Genomic DNA, 16,232 nt, shown 5'->3' with positions numbered 1-16,232 from the left:
AAACATTTCATGAGGAGTATCAAATAATGAAGCACCCGGAGAGTAAAACTACACATCCATGAACTGATGTTACGGGAATGGGAAAGTCTATTGCACGTACAAGGAAAACACAGTCATGGAGCTCCCCAAAGCTTCGGACCGGTGACAAAAACAGTTTGTAGCACTTCTGTGTTTTATCTATATATTAATATGCATGTATGAAACCACTGAACGGTGTTTTCCAGATATAACAACAACAACAACAATAAGAATAATGACTTTTTATCACTTATACAATAGCACCGTGGCGTGCGTTCAGAATAGCACTAGAAGGTTTTACCTGGTCCCGTTGAATGCAGGGCAGGGATGTCCGCCTGTGCGACTGACTGCTGGACTGATGTGCCATATCTGAGGAAACAACGGAGCTGGACCTCCTGCGCCTTCTGAACACGGGGATGTCTTCCTTCGATCCTGTTACGGGGGTGCAACCTTCTCGGTGAGCCCCCGGATTCGGCAGGAGCTTGTCAGCATATCTCGCCAGTAGAACGCCAAGAACCCCCACAAGGTACGCCAAGTAAGGTCTCCAGCCAGCCCGTACTTTCTGAAGCGAAATGAGGGAGATGGTTCTCACGACGCTGATGAGTATTATGACAGAGATGCCCTGGCCCAGTCTAACCACCATGAGTGCCCCGCTGGCCAAGCACGCGAGCGCCACTACGGTAGCCGCGAGCGCGAGCAGCTGCTCCTCCACTCCATGCAGAAGAGACAGCGCCAAGGTTTCGCCCAAGTGGCAAACGGTCAGTAAGAAAACGGTGGTTCTAATCAGCACTCCAGAGCGGATCAGATACAGTCCGATCCAAAAAAAGGCACAAACGAGTGTAAAAATAGGAGTGACGAAATGCCACACGGCTAACGTCAGCTCCACCACGCTGTGGTTCACGAAATAAAAAGGTGAAGCCGACTCTGGTTTGCCGTTACAGCTGTGGCCGTGTTCCACATCCCAGTCAACGAGTTTAACCACCAACGCGAGAAAAACTGAGACAGAACCGACACACACCGCAGACGAGAGGTTCCTACACCTCCACACCGCGTCCGGCCCCAACCACGACTGGCAGCGGCTGTCCTGGTGCAGAGGGCTGACACATGTCCTCACGTAGCCGTTGCGCTCCGCAGCCCGCGGGCCTCTCCCGCGCCAAGTCCGGGATATTCTGCCACTCTCAGACTCCGCGGCCGTGGCCATCAGTCAAGGAGCGATGTACGACGGAAAGAAATATATTCCTCTACTCAGTGTGGAACATGCGTGCTTCCATGGTACGTTACGAGTGATTTGGGGCACATGAATGAGCGACGTCGACGGGCTGCGTTTTACTCTAAACAAATGCTGAAGTGAACAAAAGTAAACTTGATGTGGTAGTAGGAATGGCGAGGAGCGCCGTCAGAGTCCCCGTTTTGAACGCGCAGACCTCAGTCGGTAACATTCCCATCGCTCGCCATCCCGCGGTCCGTGCGAAAGCAGTTTAATAATCATCCACCGAGGCAGAAAGGAGTCCTGACGTCCCGCACATCTAGGCCACCGCTTTATTCCACATCACCGACTCTTTCCTCCACTTCTTCTCTAGCGTGGAGCGCCTGTTCTTTTGTATAGCTCCGGGTAGTTTCCACTATTTTATTCACCACACCATTCGAATTCACTAGTATTTAAACATTTTCCGCCTTCGTGTCCTTGCGTAGTCATCATCCTTGGCTATACAGGCGAACAGTTATATTTTCATGACTTAACAATTCCGCGTGTTGATGATAGTGGCCAGTGTCCCGTTATTTGCGACGTTGCCCAGAATGAATACATAGTGCCGAAATTCAGACAGCAGTTACACAGTTAAAATAAACTACAGAGTATACCGGTTAAACAGAATAAAATATTGCTCCTATTTAAACGAACCTGCCTTTGTATACTGCGCTATTGAGCAGATTTTTGTCGATACCTGATCACTGCCTGTGTGCTAAGGGGCGCAGTAAACTCCCTAACGACACCGTAAACCAGCGTTGGTTCTGCAGGCGGTGTCAAATGATCAGAATCTTCTGTATTCAGGGGTTTCCTTGAATATTGAGTTTAACTAGAGGCCTACTCACCTGCATCTACGTCATCAAGCCGAGCTGGGGTGTTGGAGTGTATGTATGTTGTTCATTTTGGGTTGCACACACACACACACACACACACACACACACACACACACACACACACACACACACACACACACACACACACACACACACACACACACGTACATATATATACAGCGAAACTGTTCATAAGAACAGTGGATGATTTAATTAATACTACTAATAGTAATATTAATTACCACCAATATTAGTATTATTAATATTATTAGTATTCATATTATTAATTTGTATTATAAATAAAGGAAAATATGTTTTAGACTATATACTGTCATAGTTGTTTTTAAATCATTGGTCTAAGCATACATCTTTTGAAATTTACTGACAATTTACAACTTTCTTACTACATTTCACTTACTATAATTTCTTCAAATTATACTCCAAAGTTATAATGTAAGTTACTTTTGCTTTTTTAACTATTTCCATATATCCATGCTATTTATGAAACAGTTACAAAAAATATATTCCTTATTATAAATGTATTTGCAGTGGATACAAGACTCTAACTCTACTGAAGCATGGAAATGAAAACTGAGTTTCCAAAGTATCAAAACAATACCATGAACCTCTGAGCATAAAGACTCCACTACTGACAGAGAGAGAGAATGACACATAGACCAATAAGAGTTCTTACATCATTCAATAAGTAAAAAAAATACTTCATGAAAAAGTTTATAATCCTCTTAGACTTTATCTACCCATGGTGAAAAAATAGTGAACAGTACTGTGAGAGAGACAGAGAGAGAGAGTCTGTGGACATGTTCCTTCCAGTGAGGTTGGCTGGCTTGACTGGTCACCACAGCAGCAGGGCGGGAGTGACTGTTGTATGTGTGCAGGGACCTGCCACCACGGAGAGCCGCCACACCTGTCCCTGGGGCAACACCCCTGGACCTGTCCCTGGAGCAACACCCCTGGACCTGTCCCCATGGGGCAACACCCCTGGACCTGTCCCTGGAGCAACACCCCTGGACCTGTCCCCATGGGGCAACACCCCTGGACCTGTCCCTCAGGCAACACACCTGGACCTGTCCCTCAGGCAACACACCTGGACCTGACCTGTATTCCAATGTATTACTTCATTAAATGGAACCTTTATCAGCTGTAAGAATAGTGAAGCAATTTAATGAAACTTATACGTTAACCCCATTGTTCTAATGGCTGTCAAATACCACACAGGAGTTACCTACTGAGTATTGTTGGCTGGGAAAGCAAGAAGCCATCAGACTGAGTTAGAATAATACGAAAACACTTCACCATTGGTGGGTACAAACGATCCTCACTGGGAAGGATTTGTATGGCTTTTTCTTGGCTCTTTGCTGTCTCATATGTGATTGATAATGAAGTGACCGCGTGGGAACATTGTGGATTGTAAAACATGAACAAGGATTTTATGATTTTATGGTGCCTTTTGTTTTTGGCCAGTTAAACATTTCCACTTCCTTTTTTCATCTCTCCCTAAACTCCAGAATATGACATTTCATAAAAAATATTTGTACAAATATAAAATATAAAAAAAAAAAAAAAACCATTGCTCTAAAATCAATTTAACATTTTCCCTGATTTAAGGACTATAGATTTGACTTATAATAAGTCATATGCATTGATTTTCTAGTAATCTTTTTTATTTAGTCGATGTGGCTTCATTTGTATTTGACCCTAATCCATTATCTGTATTTGACCCTAACCCTAACCCTAATATGTCATAACTGGAAATGTCTGTTATTGCTGGATTGATTTGAAAGTTTGAAGTCTTAACTCTGCTACCTAGTAAATGAATGAGAACCACAATTAAATCATACAGGAATTCTTTGAAATTTTGTTGTTAATGGTTTATAACGACTCTAACAGAAACAATCCAGAAGGGGATTGTCAGTGTATTATGCACATATACACTGCAGCTGTGGTAGGGTCCACATCTTATTATGTCAGTTGTATATACTCAGACATTTAGTGGCTGATGGTAACTTGTCTTGTTATCTGCACAGTTTTGCCATATCTCCATTGGTCTCTCTCATGGCCAGTTTTGAAAACTAGGCTATTGATGTCTGGATATTTTGAGTATTTTATTTTGAGTAACAAATGCACACATATCAAACAACAATCAATTTAAAAGTGTTTACATAAACAAAATTCAGAAGTGTGTTTACAGTATAAATTATATTAAAAGCACACTCACCTTCACACTCACTCAAATGCACACATCCACATACACACACACCCACACATATCCTCAAACTCATTCAATCGCACACATCCACATACACACAGACACACACTCATGTCCTCACACACACATCCACACACCCACCTACACACACACACACACACACAATCCTAAGTGTTAGTCTTAGGGTGAAGTTAGGTGTTAGGATTAGGGTTAGGTGTTAGGATTAAGGTTAGGTTTTAGGGTTAGGGTTAGGTGTTAGGATTAGGGTGACTGGTTAGGGTTAGGGAGGTGAAGGCTTAAGATGGTGCTACGGCCCTATTCTGTAGGCAGAGTATCCAACACACATCCCAATACACAGCCCAACACATCCTAATACATGGCCCAACACACTTCCAATACATGGCCCAACACACATCCTAATACACGGCCCAATACACAGCTAAACGCACATCCCAATACACAGTCCAACGCACACCCTAATACACGGTCCAACACACTTCCAATACACAGCCCAAAACACATCCTAATACACGACCCAACACACAGCCCAACACACTTCCAATACACAGCCCAACACACTTCCAATACACAGCCAAACACACATCCTAATACACAGCCCAACACACTCCCAATATACATCCCAATATACAGCCCAACACACATCCTAATACACAGCCCAACACACATCCTAATACACAGCCCAACACATTATCAACACACATCCCAACACACTCCCAATACACATCCCAATATACAGCCCAACACACATCCTAATACACAGCCCAAACACATTACCAATACACATCCCAATATATAGCCCAACACACATCTTAATACACAGCCCTACACAATACCAACACACTCCCAATACACAGCCCAACACACATTCAAACACACTTCCAGTTCACAGCCCAGCACACATACCAACACACTTTCAAAAAACAGCCTGACACATCCCAACACACTTCCAACAATGTTCATGTTGTGAAATCAAAGCTGCTGCCTTGGCCCTCTGTATCCCTTCTCACCTGGAAGATGTCCAGGGAACCTGCTGAATGTGCAGACGACATAGCGAAGAACCCTGGAACCTTTATGACTGGGTCAGCAGCTCTGGAGCTTATCTGCCTGCTGACGCAAAATAAGGATGCCGATTGGTTGAAGGGGCATAGGGGAATAGCACATTTCTAATGGACTTCCTGGTCCTGCTGATTAGATTCAGAAATGAGATAGACTGGACTGAAAAACGTTCTTCTGGATACCAAGGGGGGAGTGTAGGGGATAAGTCATACTGATTTGAGAACCTGATCGTGCTGATTTGAAACCCTGCCAAACATGACAAAAACATGCTCTGGCCAGGAAGTGAGAAAGAGCTCAAAAAGCGCTTGTGGCTCAGTAGTAGTGCCTCAGTAGTACTGCCTCAGTAGCAGTCCCTCAGTAGTAATGCCTCAATAGTAATGCCCAGTAGTAGTGCCCGGTAGTAGTCCCTCAGTAGGAGTCCCTGGTAGTAGTGCCTCAGTAGTACTGCTGCAGTAGTAGTGCCTCAGTAGTAATGCCTCAGTTGTAGAGCCCGGTAGTAGTCCATCAGTAGTAGTGCCTAGTAGTAGTGCCTCAGTAGTACTGCTGCAGTAGTAGTGCCTCAGTAGTAGTGCCTCAGTAGTAATGCTTCAGTAGTAGTCCCTCAGTAGTACTGCTGCAGTAGTAGTGCTGCAGTCAGGCCCGTTGACAGTCTTGCTGGGGCCCGGGACAAGAAAGTTTCATGTGCCCCCACCTCCCCCTCGGCTTACGTCATTTGAATTTTCTCTGTAGCAGACAATCCTTGTGTTAGGTCATATAGTATATAATATAACCACACAAAGCTGTTTCTGACAGCTGACTGGTTTATACTTGATGCGTCGCGAGCGGCGCGAGGGTTCGGGCGGCGAAAATGACGTAATCGCAGTAGCACCACCCATGCGTGAGGGCCTCATGCGCTGTCGATTCGCGAGGTCGTGCACCTCTTGAATTTTGTAACTTCACGCGCGCCGTGCCTCAGCGCAATGAACAAAGTCATGTTTGCAGGTTTCATACACCTATACAAGGTGGAATTAAAGCACTTGTACATCATTTTCAAGGTCCATTTCAATATTTCCCAGCACGTTAAACTTAATAAAGTTAAATATTTATATATATAGTCGAAATGATTCGAAATAATTCACTTTTTATCACATTATTTAATGGTGGTTTATTTTCAAAACGTCCAATCTTAACGTTTTCACGTTCTCTCGTGTTTCGCCCTGGAATTACAAGAGTGTGACGCTGGGGTCGTGGCGAAGGATGAGACACAGAATCCTTGCAATTTGACTGACGTCACTTTTAATTACACAAATATTGCGCAATAGCGCACGAGCAACACCGAAGAAGCACACACACAACGTGTAGACTTAGACAACGACGAGCACAGGACACTGCACGAGCGCACATTAAATAGACAAACCACATTAGCCCCACGTGATTACGAGACTATTCACAGGTGATACACATTATCACACGACATAGCCATCACCACGGAATTCCACAGATGCAGACAAAGCACGTGGACGTTGACACACGCCCAAAAGGGAGGGGCCGGGGTCCTCAACGTGACAGACGCCCCCTCCAAGGGCACTACCCGTCCCGGGGTGCCAACAGGACCGAGTGCCCCGAACCCACGATGATGGGCGGATCCGACGCGCTCAGTCCTGCGTCTGGGAGGTGACTGCCCTTGGCGAAGCGTCTGTTACGAATCGCCTAGCACACCCTCCCTGGGAAGACAGGGGAAAAGACGTTAGACACACTGAATGGAACATTCACAAACACACACACAGGCACGCTTACACATAGTGGCACAAGAGGGAAAAACGGGCTAGGTACACAAAGGGGAAGACTGACAAACACTGGAACACACACACACATGACATAGGCGCCAGGCTTCGCGCCAGAAGGAGAGCGAGTAGGGGAGAGAGGTCCGGAGCTGCTGGCGCTGCGTTGGGCAATCCCCCTCCTGCCTTCGCTGCGAACCCTCCGCCGGGTGCAGCGTGGCTGGCGTACGTGCCCGGTGCAGCGCGGCGGGCGGACGTGCCCGGTGCAGCGCGGCGGGCGGACGTGCCAGGCGCAGCGTGGCTGTAGGACGTGCCAGGCGCAGCGTGGCTGTAGGACGTGCCAGGTGCAGCGTGACTGGCGGACATGCCAGGCGCAGCGCGAGGGAGCTCCTCCTCGTAGTCCATCAGCTCCTTCTCGCCCTCCAGAACCCCCTCCATGGACTCAGCCGGACTCTCACCCCGGGAATAGTCCATGGGGCTGGCCCCGGAAGGTCCGGAGGATGCGGTCTCCCCAGGACTCCTCCTCCCTTTCCACGGAGGAGGGAAGGCTCTCCTCCTCGTCCTCCGTGTAGGAGTCACTCTCTGATATCCCCGATCCCACAGACGGGGAATAGTCCTCGGCGCCGTACTCCACCGTGGACCTGTCGTCCTCCAAATGAGGGTAATGGTCCCGCTCTTCCTCACCCTCCTGGAAGTGGGCTACTCAATGCCTGCAACTTAACTGTAATATTATTAAGTTGCTTCATGATCTGGTGAATTATTTGATCATGGTTACCTAACTGTCCTTGGATTACGACTGCAGCTTGTAATGCTGCAGCGTCACATGAATCGGCTGGGTTCATTTTTAGGCTGATTCGTTCTGTAACGCAGGGCGTACAGATCGGTACACCCTGCGTTATGAAACGAAGGGGAACGTGAACCCAAATGCCGTATGAAAACCAATCTGCATGCACATAAAAACACACACACACACACAGAAGCAAAACGAAACTAAAATAGACGCGGAAAACTCAACGCGTAAACGAAACTCAACCGTCTAGGCACGGGAGGAATAAATAACCAGGGCAACAGAAATAACGCGGAAGTATTACAATGCGTGAAAACGCAACAAAGGACTCCAGGGGAAGACTGGACACAGGCAAACGCCGCAACAAAACAAAACCTTTCCCAAAAATAAAAGAGTAACTGACAGGAAGAGATAAAGCTGGAGGAAAACTTGAGAAGGGCCAGAAGTGGCGCAGGAGGTAGATACTCGAATAAGTGACAGGTAAGTAAGAGAGATAAAGGTGATGAGACACCTTGTAACGACACGCAACACTAGAGAAGAGACAAGAGAGAGAGAAGGCTGAGACCGTGACGGCAAGACACCAAAACGAATCAGCAGTGATCCGCTTCACCAAGCTTCCTTAAGAAGCCTTAGAAACGGCTGAAACGGATCAGCGCTGATTGCGCCCAGCTAGTCTAGGACTGACTCGGGTGCCTCTTCTGGAGGTAGAAGGTGTGGCATCCGAGCCAGCCCTGACAGAGCCCCCCCCCTAGGCCCGAGACCTCGCGGGCCCAGGGCGACAGCCCTGTCACGGCGGAAGTCGCGAATCAGGGACCGATCGACAACACGAGAGGCGGGGACCCAGGACCGTTCCTCGGGCCCATAACCTGCCCAGTCGACCAGGTACTGGTCACAACCCCGAACACGGCGATGGTCCAACAACCGACTAACGGTGTACACCGGGCCGCCATCGACCATGCGGGGGGGCGGCGGAGCCGGAGCACGGGGCATGCCACACAGAACTGGGCGGAGACGGGAGACGTGGAAAACAGGATGGACCCGCATGGAAGGGGGAAGCAACAGCCGGTAAGAAACCGGATTTATCCGCCTGTCAACCTGGAAGGGACCCAGGTATCGAGGGGCCAACTTCCTGGTCCCACCCCGGACCGGCAGATCCTTGGCGGACAGCCAGACACGTTGCCCGGGGCGGAAGGACAAGGCAGGGAGACGGTGCTTATCAGCACTGCGGCGGTAACCAGCTGAAGCGGACAACAGGGCTTTGCGGGCCTTACGCCATGCCAACCGGCACCGCCGCACCAAGGCACGGGCCCCTGGAACAGCCACCTCCTGTTCCTGGTCAGCGAACATGGGAGGCGCGTACTCGTAGAGACACTCAAAAGGTGACATGCCGAGAGCAGAGTGCCATAAGGTGTTGTGGGCGTACTCAGCCCACAAGAGCTGGTCAGACCAGGAGGACGGATTAGAGGACGCCAGGCACCGGAGCGTCTGTTCAAGGTCCTGGTTGGTCCTCTCCGTCTGGCCATTGGTCTGAGGATGAAACCCTGACGACAGACTGGCCTTGGCACCCAACAGGCTCAGGAAAGCACCCCAAAACCGACTCGTGAACTGCGGCCCCCTATCAGACACCACGTCTGAAGGGAAACCGTGGTGCCTGACGATGTTGTGCAGAAATAAGGAGGCCGTATCGCGAGCAGAGGGAAGCTTAGGCAGGGCTAGGAACCTTGCCACTTTTGAGAATCGGTCAATAATAACCAGGATAGTAGTGTTGCCCCGAGAGGGGGGCAACCCAGTAACGAAGTCAAGAGCCACATGGGTCCAAGGCCTGGACGGGATGGGGAGGGGACGCAGCAGACCGGAGGGTTTGGCATGAGAGGCCTTGTTGCGGGCGCATGTCCCACAGGCCGAAACGTAGTTCCCCACCTCCTGGTCCATGCCGGACCACCAGAACTGTCGTCGCAGGAGTTCAAGGGTGCGGCGTGCCCCCGGGTGAGCAGCGAAAGGGGAGTCATGGCCCCATTCCATCACCTTCTTCCTCATAGAAGGATGTACATAAAGACGGCCAGGAGGAACCCCACTAGGACCAGGCCTACGGGTAAGCGACCGTTTGACAGCAGCCTCGACGTCCCACTGAATGGGTGCTACTATCTTGGACGAGGAAATTACTGTGCTTGGCTCGATTGATTCGGCTGGCACCTCCCACTGGCGAGACAGCGCATCAGGTTTTATGTTTTTGGTGCCAGGCCGATAGGAGAGAGTAAAGTCGAACCGGCTAAAGAAAAGCGACCACCTAGCTTGTCTTGGGTTAAGACGTTTGGCCTGCTGTAGGTAGGCCAAATTTTTATGGTCGGTCCAGACCAGGAACGGGTTTTTGGCCCCCTCTAACCAATGCCTCCATTCTTCTAGTGCCAGTTTCACAGCCAGCAACTCCTTGTCGCCGACGTCGTAGTTTCTCTCGGCAGGTGTCATGCGGTGTGAAAAATAAGCACACGGATGAAGTTTCTGGGGGGTGCCCGATCGTTGGGAGAGAATGGCGCCCACTCCGTAATCTGAGGCATCGACCTCAACAATAAAGTGTAGGTCAGGGTCAGGCATACGGAGGATTGGCTCAGAGGTAAACTGCTTTTTGAGCCTATCGAATGACTGCTGGGCCTCAGGAGACCACATAAACGGACCTGGGGTTTTCTTAGTGAGGTTAATGAGTGGGGCCGCCAGGGTACTGAACCCCTTTATGAAGCGGCGATAAAAATTGGCAAAACCCAGGAACCGCTGGACTTGGCGTAGTGATGCGGGAGTAGGCCATTGGGTCACTGCCCAAATTTTGGTCGGGTCCATAGCCAGAGTATTAGGGGCTATCCTGTACCCTAAAAAGGCTACTTCCTGGATATGGAAGAGCGATTTCTCCAACTTAACATACAGATGGTTCTCATGCAAGAGTTGGAGGATACGCCTCACATGTTTGATATGCTCGGACACAGAGTCACTGTAGATGAGGATGTCATCTAGGTAGACGAAGGCATACCGATCAAGGGCTTCTCTGAGCACTTCGTTTATAAAGCGCTGAAAAACAGCAGGGGCGTTCATTAAACCAAATGGCATCACTAAATATTCATAGTGGCCTGACGGGGTGATAAAGGCGGTCTTCCACTCATCCCCTTCTCTAATCCTGACCAGGTTGTAAGCACTACGAAGGTCTAATTTGGAAAATATAGTGGCTTTTTGTAATGCCTCGAATGCTGTGGCCATGAGGGGTAATGGGTGGCGGTCTTTGACGGTCGCCTTATTGAGACCACGGTAATCTATACATGGCCTCAATCCGCCATCTTTTTTCCCTACGAAGAAGAAACCAGTACCGGCGGGTGAAGTTGAGGGACGAATAAAACCTGCAGCAAGTGCCTCCTTGACATACTCTTCCATAGCCTTGCGTTCCGGGGCAGCCAGAGAGAAGAGACGGCCCCTGGGTGGGCTCGCCCCGGGTAGCAGGTCTATGGCCATATCGTAGGCCCTGTGAGGGGGAAGGAAGCCAGCCTTTTGTTTGCTAAATACCTCAGCCAGGTCATGATATTCAGTGGGGACCTGAGTAAGGTCCACGGCTTCATGTGGACATTTAATAGGGGAATCGAGCTCCTTCTTTAAACAGGTCTCTTTACAGATCTGGCTCCAATCCTTTACTGTGCGCGACAACCAGTCGACTTCTGGGTTATGCCGTTGTAACCAGGGAAAACCCAGGATAAGACGCATTGTGGGAGCACTGATTACATACAGAGAGATCTGTTCATGATGCCCTCCTATACTCATCTCTATGGGCACAGTTTGTTTGGCGACCTCACCAGAACTTAAAGCTCGGCCATCTACAGCAGCTACCTTGAGAGGCTTATCCAAGCTAAACAGGGGTATTCCCAATTCTTCTACGAGAGAGGCGTCAATAAAGTTGGCGGCTGCCCCTGAATCAATGAAGGCCATCAGACGTCTTTTCTCTGACCCCCTCCAAGACAGAGACACATGAACATATAGAGCGTTACTGGGAGGACTTGAGACAGAACCTGCCAGAGCCCCAGTGTTGACTGGTGGGTTGACCTTTTTCCCCTGCAGCTCGGGGCATCTGGAACGTTGGTGACCCGCCCCACCGCAGTATAAACACCTGCCTTCCTGGAGACGTGCTTGTCTTTCTAGACGTGACAGTCGTGTATGACCTATCCGCATGGGTTGAGGGTCAGTACCACATACAGGGGATTCAGAGACACACGACTGGGTTACTGTAGGTGTAGTGTCTCGATATAGCATTTTTGCACATCTACGTTCGTGGTACCGGTTGTCAAGATGCACTGTGAGTGCTATGAGTTTATCAAGATCGGCCGGGGGATTGCGGAGTGCTAGCTCGTCTTTTAGTTCTTCAGATAACCCTTCCTGATAGACGGTCATAAGAGTCTCTGGACCCCATCCACTTTCAGAAGCCAGTGTTCTAAATTCAAGAAAATACTCCGCCACCGATAATTTTCCCTGGCGTAACCTCAATAAACGTGCACCGATAACTGCTCCTGATGATGGGTGGTAGAAAGCACTTCTCATAGCGCTAGAAAAATGTGCATATGAAACACACATGTCGGTCTGTTTCTCCCAAATGGGCGTGGCCCAAGCTAACGCTTTGTCGGACAGCAATGCCACAACATAGGCTATCTTGGAGCGTTCTGTTGGGAAGCGTGAGGGTTGTTGTTCAAAAATGAGTGTGCATTGTAAAAGAAAACCTCGACACCCATCTGGATTCCCTGAGTAGCGAGCTGGAGGCGGTAATGCCATTTCCGGATGACTCGCGGCACTGGGTGCTGTGACAGGGTTAATAGGAGGATTACAAGAAGCAGGAAGTGGGCTACTCAATGCCTGCAACTTAACTGTAATATTATTAAGTTGCTTCATGATCTGGTGAATTATTTGATCATGGTTACCTAACTGTTGTCCTTGGATTACGACTGCAGCTTGTAATGCTGCAGCGTCACATGAATCGGCTGGGTTCATTTTTAGGCTGATTCGTTCTGTAACGCAGGGCGTACAGATCGGTACACACTGCGTTATGAAACGAAGGGGAACGTGAACCCAAATGCCGTATGAAAACCAATCTGCATGCACATAAAAACACACACACACACACACAGAAGCAAAACGAAACTAAAATAGACGCGGAAAACTCAACGCGTAAACGAAACTCAACCATCTAGGCACGGGAGGAATAAATAACCAAGGCAACAGAAATAACGCGGAAGTATTACAATGCGTGAAAACACAACAAAGGACTCCAGGGGAAGACTGGACACAGGCAAACACCGCAACAAAACAAAACCTTTCCCAAAAATAAAAGAGTAACTGACAGGAAGAGATAAAGCTGGAGGAAAACTTGAGAAGGGCCAGAAGTGGCGCAGGAGGTAGATACTCGAATAAGTGACAGGTAAGTAAGAGAGATAAAGGTGATGAGACACCTTGTAACGACACGCAACACTAGAGAAGAGACAAGAGAGAGAGAAGGCTGAGACCGTGACGGCAAGACACCAAAACGAATCAGCAGTGATCCGCTTCACCAAGCTTCCTTAAGAAGCCTTAGAAACGGCTGAAACAGATCAGCGCTGATTGCGCCCAGCTAGTCTAGGACTGACTCGGGTGCCTCTTCTGGAGGTAGAAGGTGTGGCATCCGAGCCAGCCCTGACAAATTGCCACTCTAATCAATGTCACATGGCAAATATTTTAATCAGACCTAGGGAAATTCATACATTGTTCTGGGTTCTCAAATCTGCTTGAATCTACCTATCTGTATTCAATGAGGATGTCTGGGTGTAGTTTTTATATTTAGTATTTATATGGATCTTTTTCATTTTGCAGATTGTTAAGACATTGAACAGCATAGACATTTTTCAGATTCTTCCCAAGTTTACCATATTCTGGACTCGTTACCATATTCTGGTCTCGTTACCATATTCTGGACTGTGATGTTCACATTTTCATACATCTTGGTGAACTTTTAGCAATGCTCCTAAATAAAGGCTCCAAGAGTTAAACTGTGAAAGTAATTTACTATTAAATAAATAAATTAATTAATTAATTACCGTAATTAATTGTTTGTTGGTTTATTCATTTACATGTTCTTGTAAACTGTTTCTAGTTTATAGCTACATTGCAGAACTGCATCTTCATTTCAAACATACTTTTATTTTCCTGTATGTGTGTTAAGATCATATTGTCATCTTGATGGACAGTAGGAGGTGGTGCTTGCTGGTTTAAGAATCTTATTAAAATGCAGAAATGCAGGGTTCTTGTAAGTATTGCCAGCCGTTAGAAACACACACACACAAACATAGCAAAAAATAGAAATTCTAACTGCTGTAAGCCACACTGAAAACTGATCGGTAATGTTTACAACAACTTTACATGCTACCCTACTTCAAGGTGATAATTAGAACACTAGAATGTTTTCTATGACTTTAAGGTACTGATGAGTTCAGCACCAGTTTCTCACTGCTTGATGAAAATGTTATCATAATACTGAGGCATTGTAAAATCAGTGTACAAAAGCATTTAAAGACTGACACAGCTAATGCTAACAGAAATTAAATTCTTTGTGCGTAATGAACAGAAACAAACATACGTTTCTTTTTTTCATAGTCCTGGGTAGTTAGTGAGGTAAATCAAGGTCTTACCACCTTGATGAGAGGCACCGACACATTTGCTGGTTTTCCCAAGACTTGTTCTTTTGCTTGAGGTGCATGTGATCTACCACAAAAGAGAGACAACCAAAGAAATGGAATTTAAATATTTTTGTTAAAGCTCTCTTTATTGCTATGGAGACTGACTCCAAATTACACCTCACCTATAAAAGTGTAAAAATAGTCAAATGATTTAGTCCATGATAACAAAGGAATTAGGCACATGGATGCACATGTCTGTAGGGATGATATATAATAATTCAAGAAGGAAAAAAATGTAAATAATATGTACAATAACCCGGAGAATTTAGACCACTTTAAATACGTCAACAATATAATGACACACAATAATTCACTGTAACAAACTACTGTAACAAATTTAAATACTCTAATCTGCCTGAGGCAAACTCTCAGCAGTATTATTAATACTTTAAATATGTTCATAAGTCATTATTTAAGATTTATTGGATCACCCTGAAGATCCTTGCTGGACTGAATTTGGAGTATTTGACTGAACAACAGTGGCTCATGCAATGAAGGGGTGTGTGCCCGCCTCCCTGGGCTGTCTGTGAGTGGTGGAGGCAGGCAAACGTTTTTAATAACATTCCTGGTGTTTATGAAAATATGTCCATGAGGCCGGAGGAGGCTGTAAAAGTGAACAGTCTTCCTCCTGGCTGCTTCCCTGTCAAAGCCCACGTTTGTGCTGCTGTGTCCTCCGCTGACGTGGATTCAAACTACGTTCCCTGGCAGCTCTTCAACAAACATTACATTACACACCAAGCCCTGCGCCAAAGTCCATGATGAAGAGTTTCATTAGACATTATTTGAGAATGTTGCGTAAATAAATAGCCATTCAAATGGGTCCCAAAAAAGGAAGTTATAATGATGTAAATCATGTAAATCATGTGTAAGGGTGTGTGCAATCTGGCCTTAAAGCAAACAGTCTGCTCTCCTGCCGTTCTCTGCTGTTTCCCATTACATTCCTCATTCCAGTTCCCCTCACGCCTCTCCTCTTACGCCCAGACTCTAACCCCTCAATCCCCACACACACACACTCACTACCCCAAACCCTCACTTATATTTCACCTCTATTCCTCTCACTATTATTCCTCTCACCCTTGTTCCCTCATCACTATTCCATGACTATTAACCCCTCTTGCTTAACTCATATACCTTCACCTATATCCCTTAACTCATATACCTTCACCTATATCCCTTAACTCATATACCTTCACCTATATCCCTTAACTCATATCCCTTCACCTATATCCCTTAACTCATATCCCTTCACTCATATTCAGAGTTCTGTGTGTGATGTATGTGTGTGTCAGGTAGTCTGAACTACTACATTAGTTTTGAGCCTGGATGGGCTGTGGAAAGATCAACATAAGAAAACATGTTATGACAGGTTATTGGAGGTTATGCTATAAGTGACAGGTTTGCATGTTATGACAGGTTATGACAACAATGGGCTCCATGATAACGATTAAATTAACAATAGCTTCTTTACAGCTTCATGTTAAATTATCTCATCACTTAGCATTGTTAAGATATGTTATGGACTGCTTATGTGATGGTTAAGTGCCATCAATGTGAAT

The 16,232-nt window shown here is 47.0% G+C and overlaps 1 protein-coding gene and 1 long non-coding RNA gene across 10 annotated transcripts in view; one reads left to right on the top strand and one right to left on the bottom strand.

Annotated features, from left to right (window-relative positions):
* pde3a (phosphodiesterase 3A, cGMP-inhibited) overlaps positions 1 to 16,232 on the bottom strand; it is a 143,201-nt gene that overhangs the window by 76,883 nt on the left and 50,086 nt on the right. For 6 of the 8 annotated variants that reach the window (XR_013130869.1, XM_077005576.1, XM_077005579.1 and 3 more), the window contains exon 1: positions 320 to 1,219. Coding sequence is in view for 7 of the 8 variants with exons in the window: in XM_077005576.1 (XP_076861691.1) it covers positions 320 to 1,219 (900 nt within the window). In the remaining variant the exon portion in view is untranslated. Of the gene's footprint in view, positions 1 to 319; positions 1,220 to 2,109; positions 2,209 to 14,628; positions 14,702 to 16,232 lie in introns of those variants that run through there. The other 2 variants (XM_077005582.1, XM_077005583.1) reach the window with 2 other exon arrangements.
* LOC143514423 (uncharacterized) lies at positions 26 to 3,931 on the top strand. 2 transcript variants are annotated; one of them, XR_013130871.1, is made up of 3 exons: positions 26 to 141; positions 339 to 1,290; positions 2,994 to 3,931. It is a non-coding gene; the product is annotated as an uncharacterized LOC143514423 (long non-coding RNA). The 2 variants fall into 2 exon arrangements; XR_013130870.1 differs by having other exon boundaries at positions 43 to 153.

This window comes from Brachyhypopomus gauderio, chromosome 5, assembly GCF_052324685.1.
Source record: "Brachyhypopomus gauderio isolate BG-103 chromosome 5, BGAUD_0.2, whole genome shotgun sequence".
NCBI lineage: Eukaryota > Metazoa > Chordata > Actinopteri > Gymnotiformes > Hypopomidae > Brachyhypopomus > Brachyhypopomus gauderio.
This window is presented reverse-complemented; position numbering and strand designations above follow the sequence as displayed.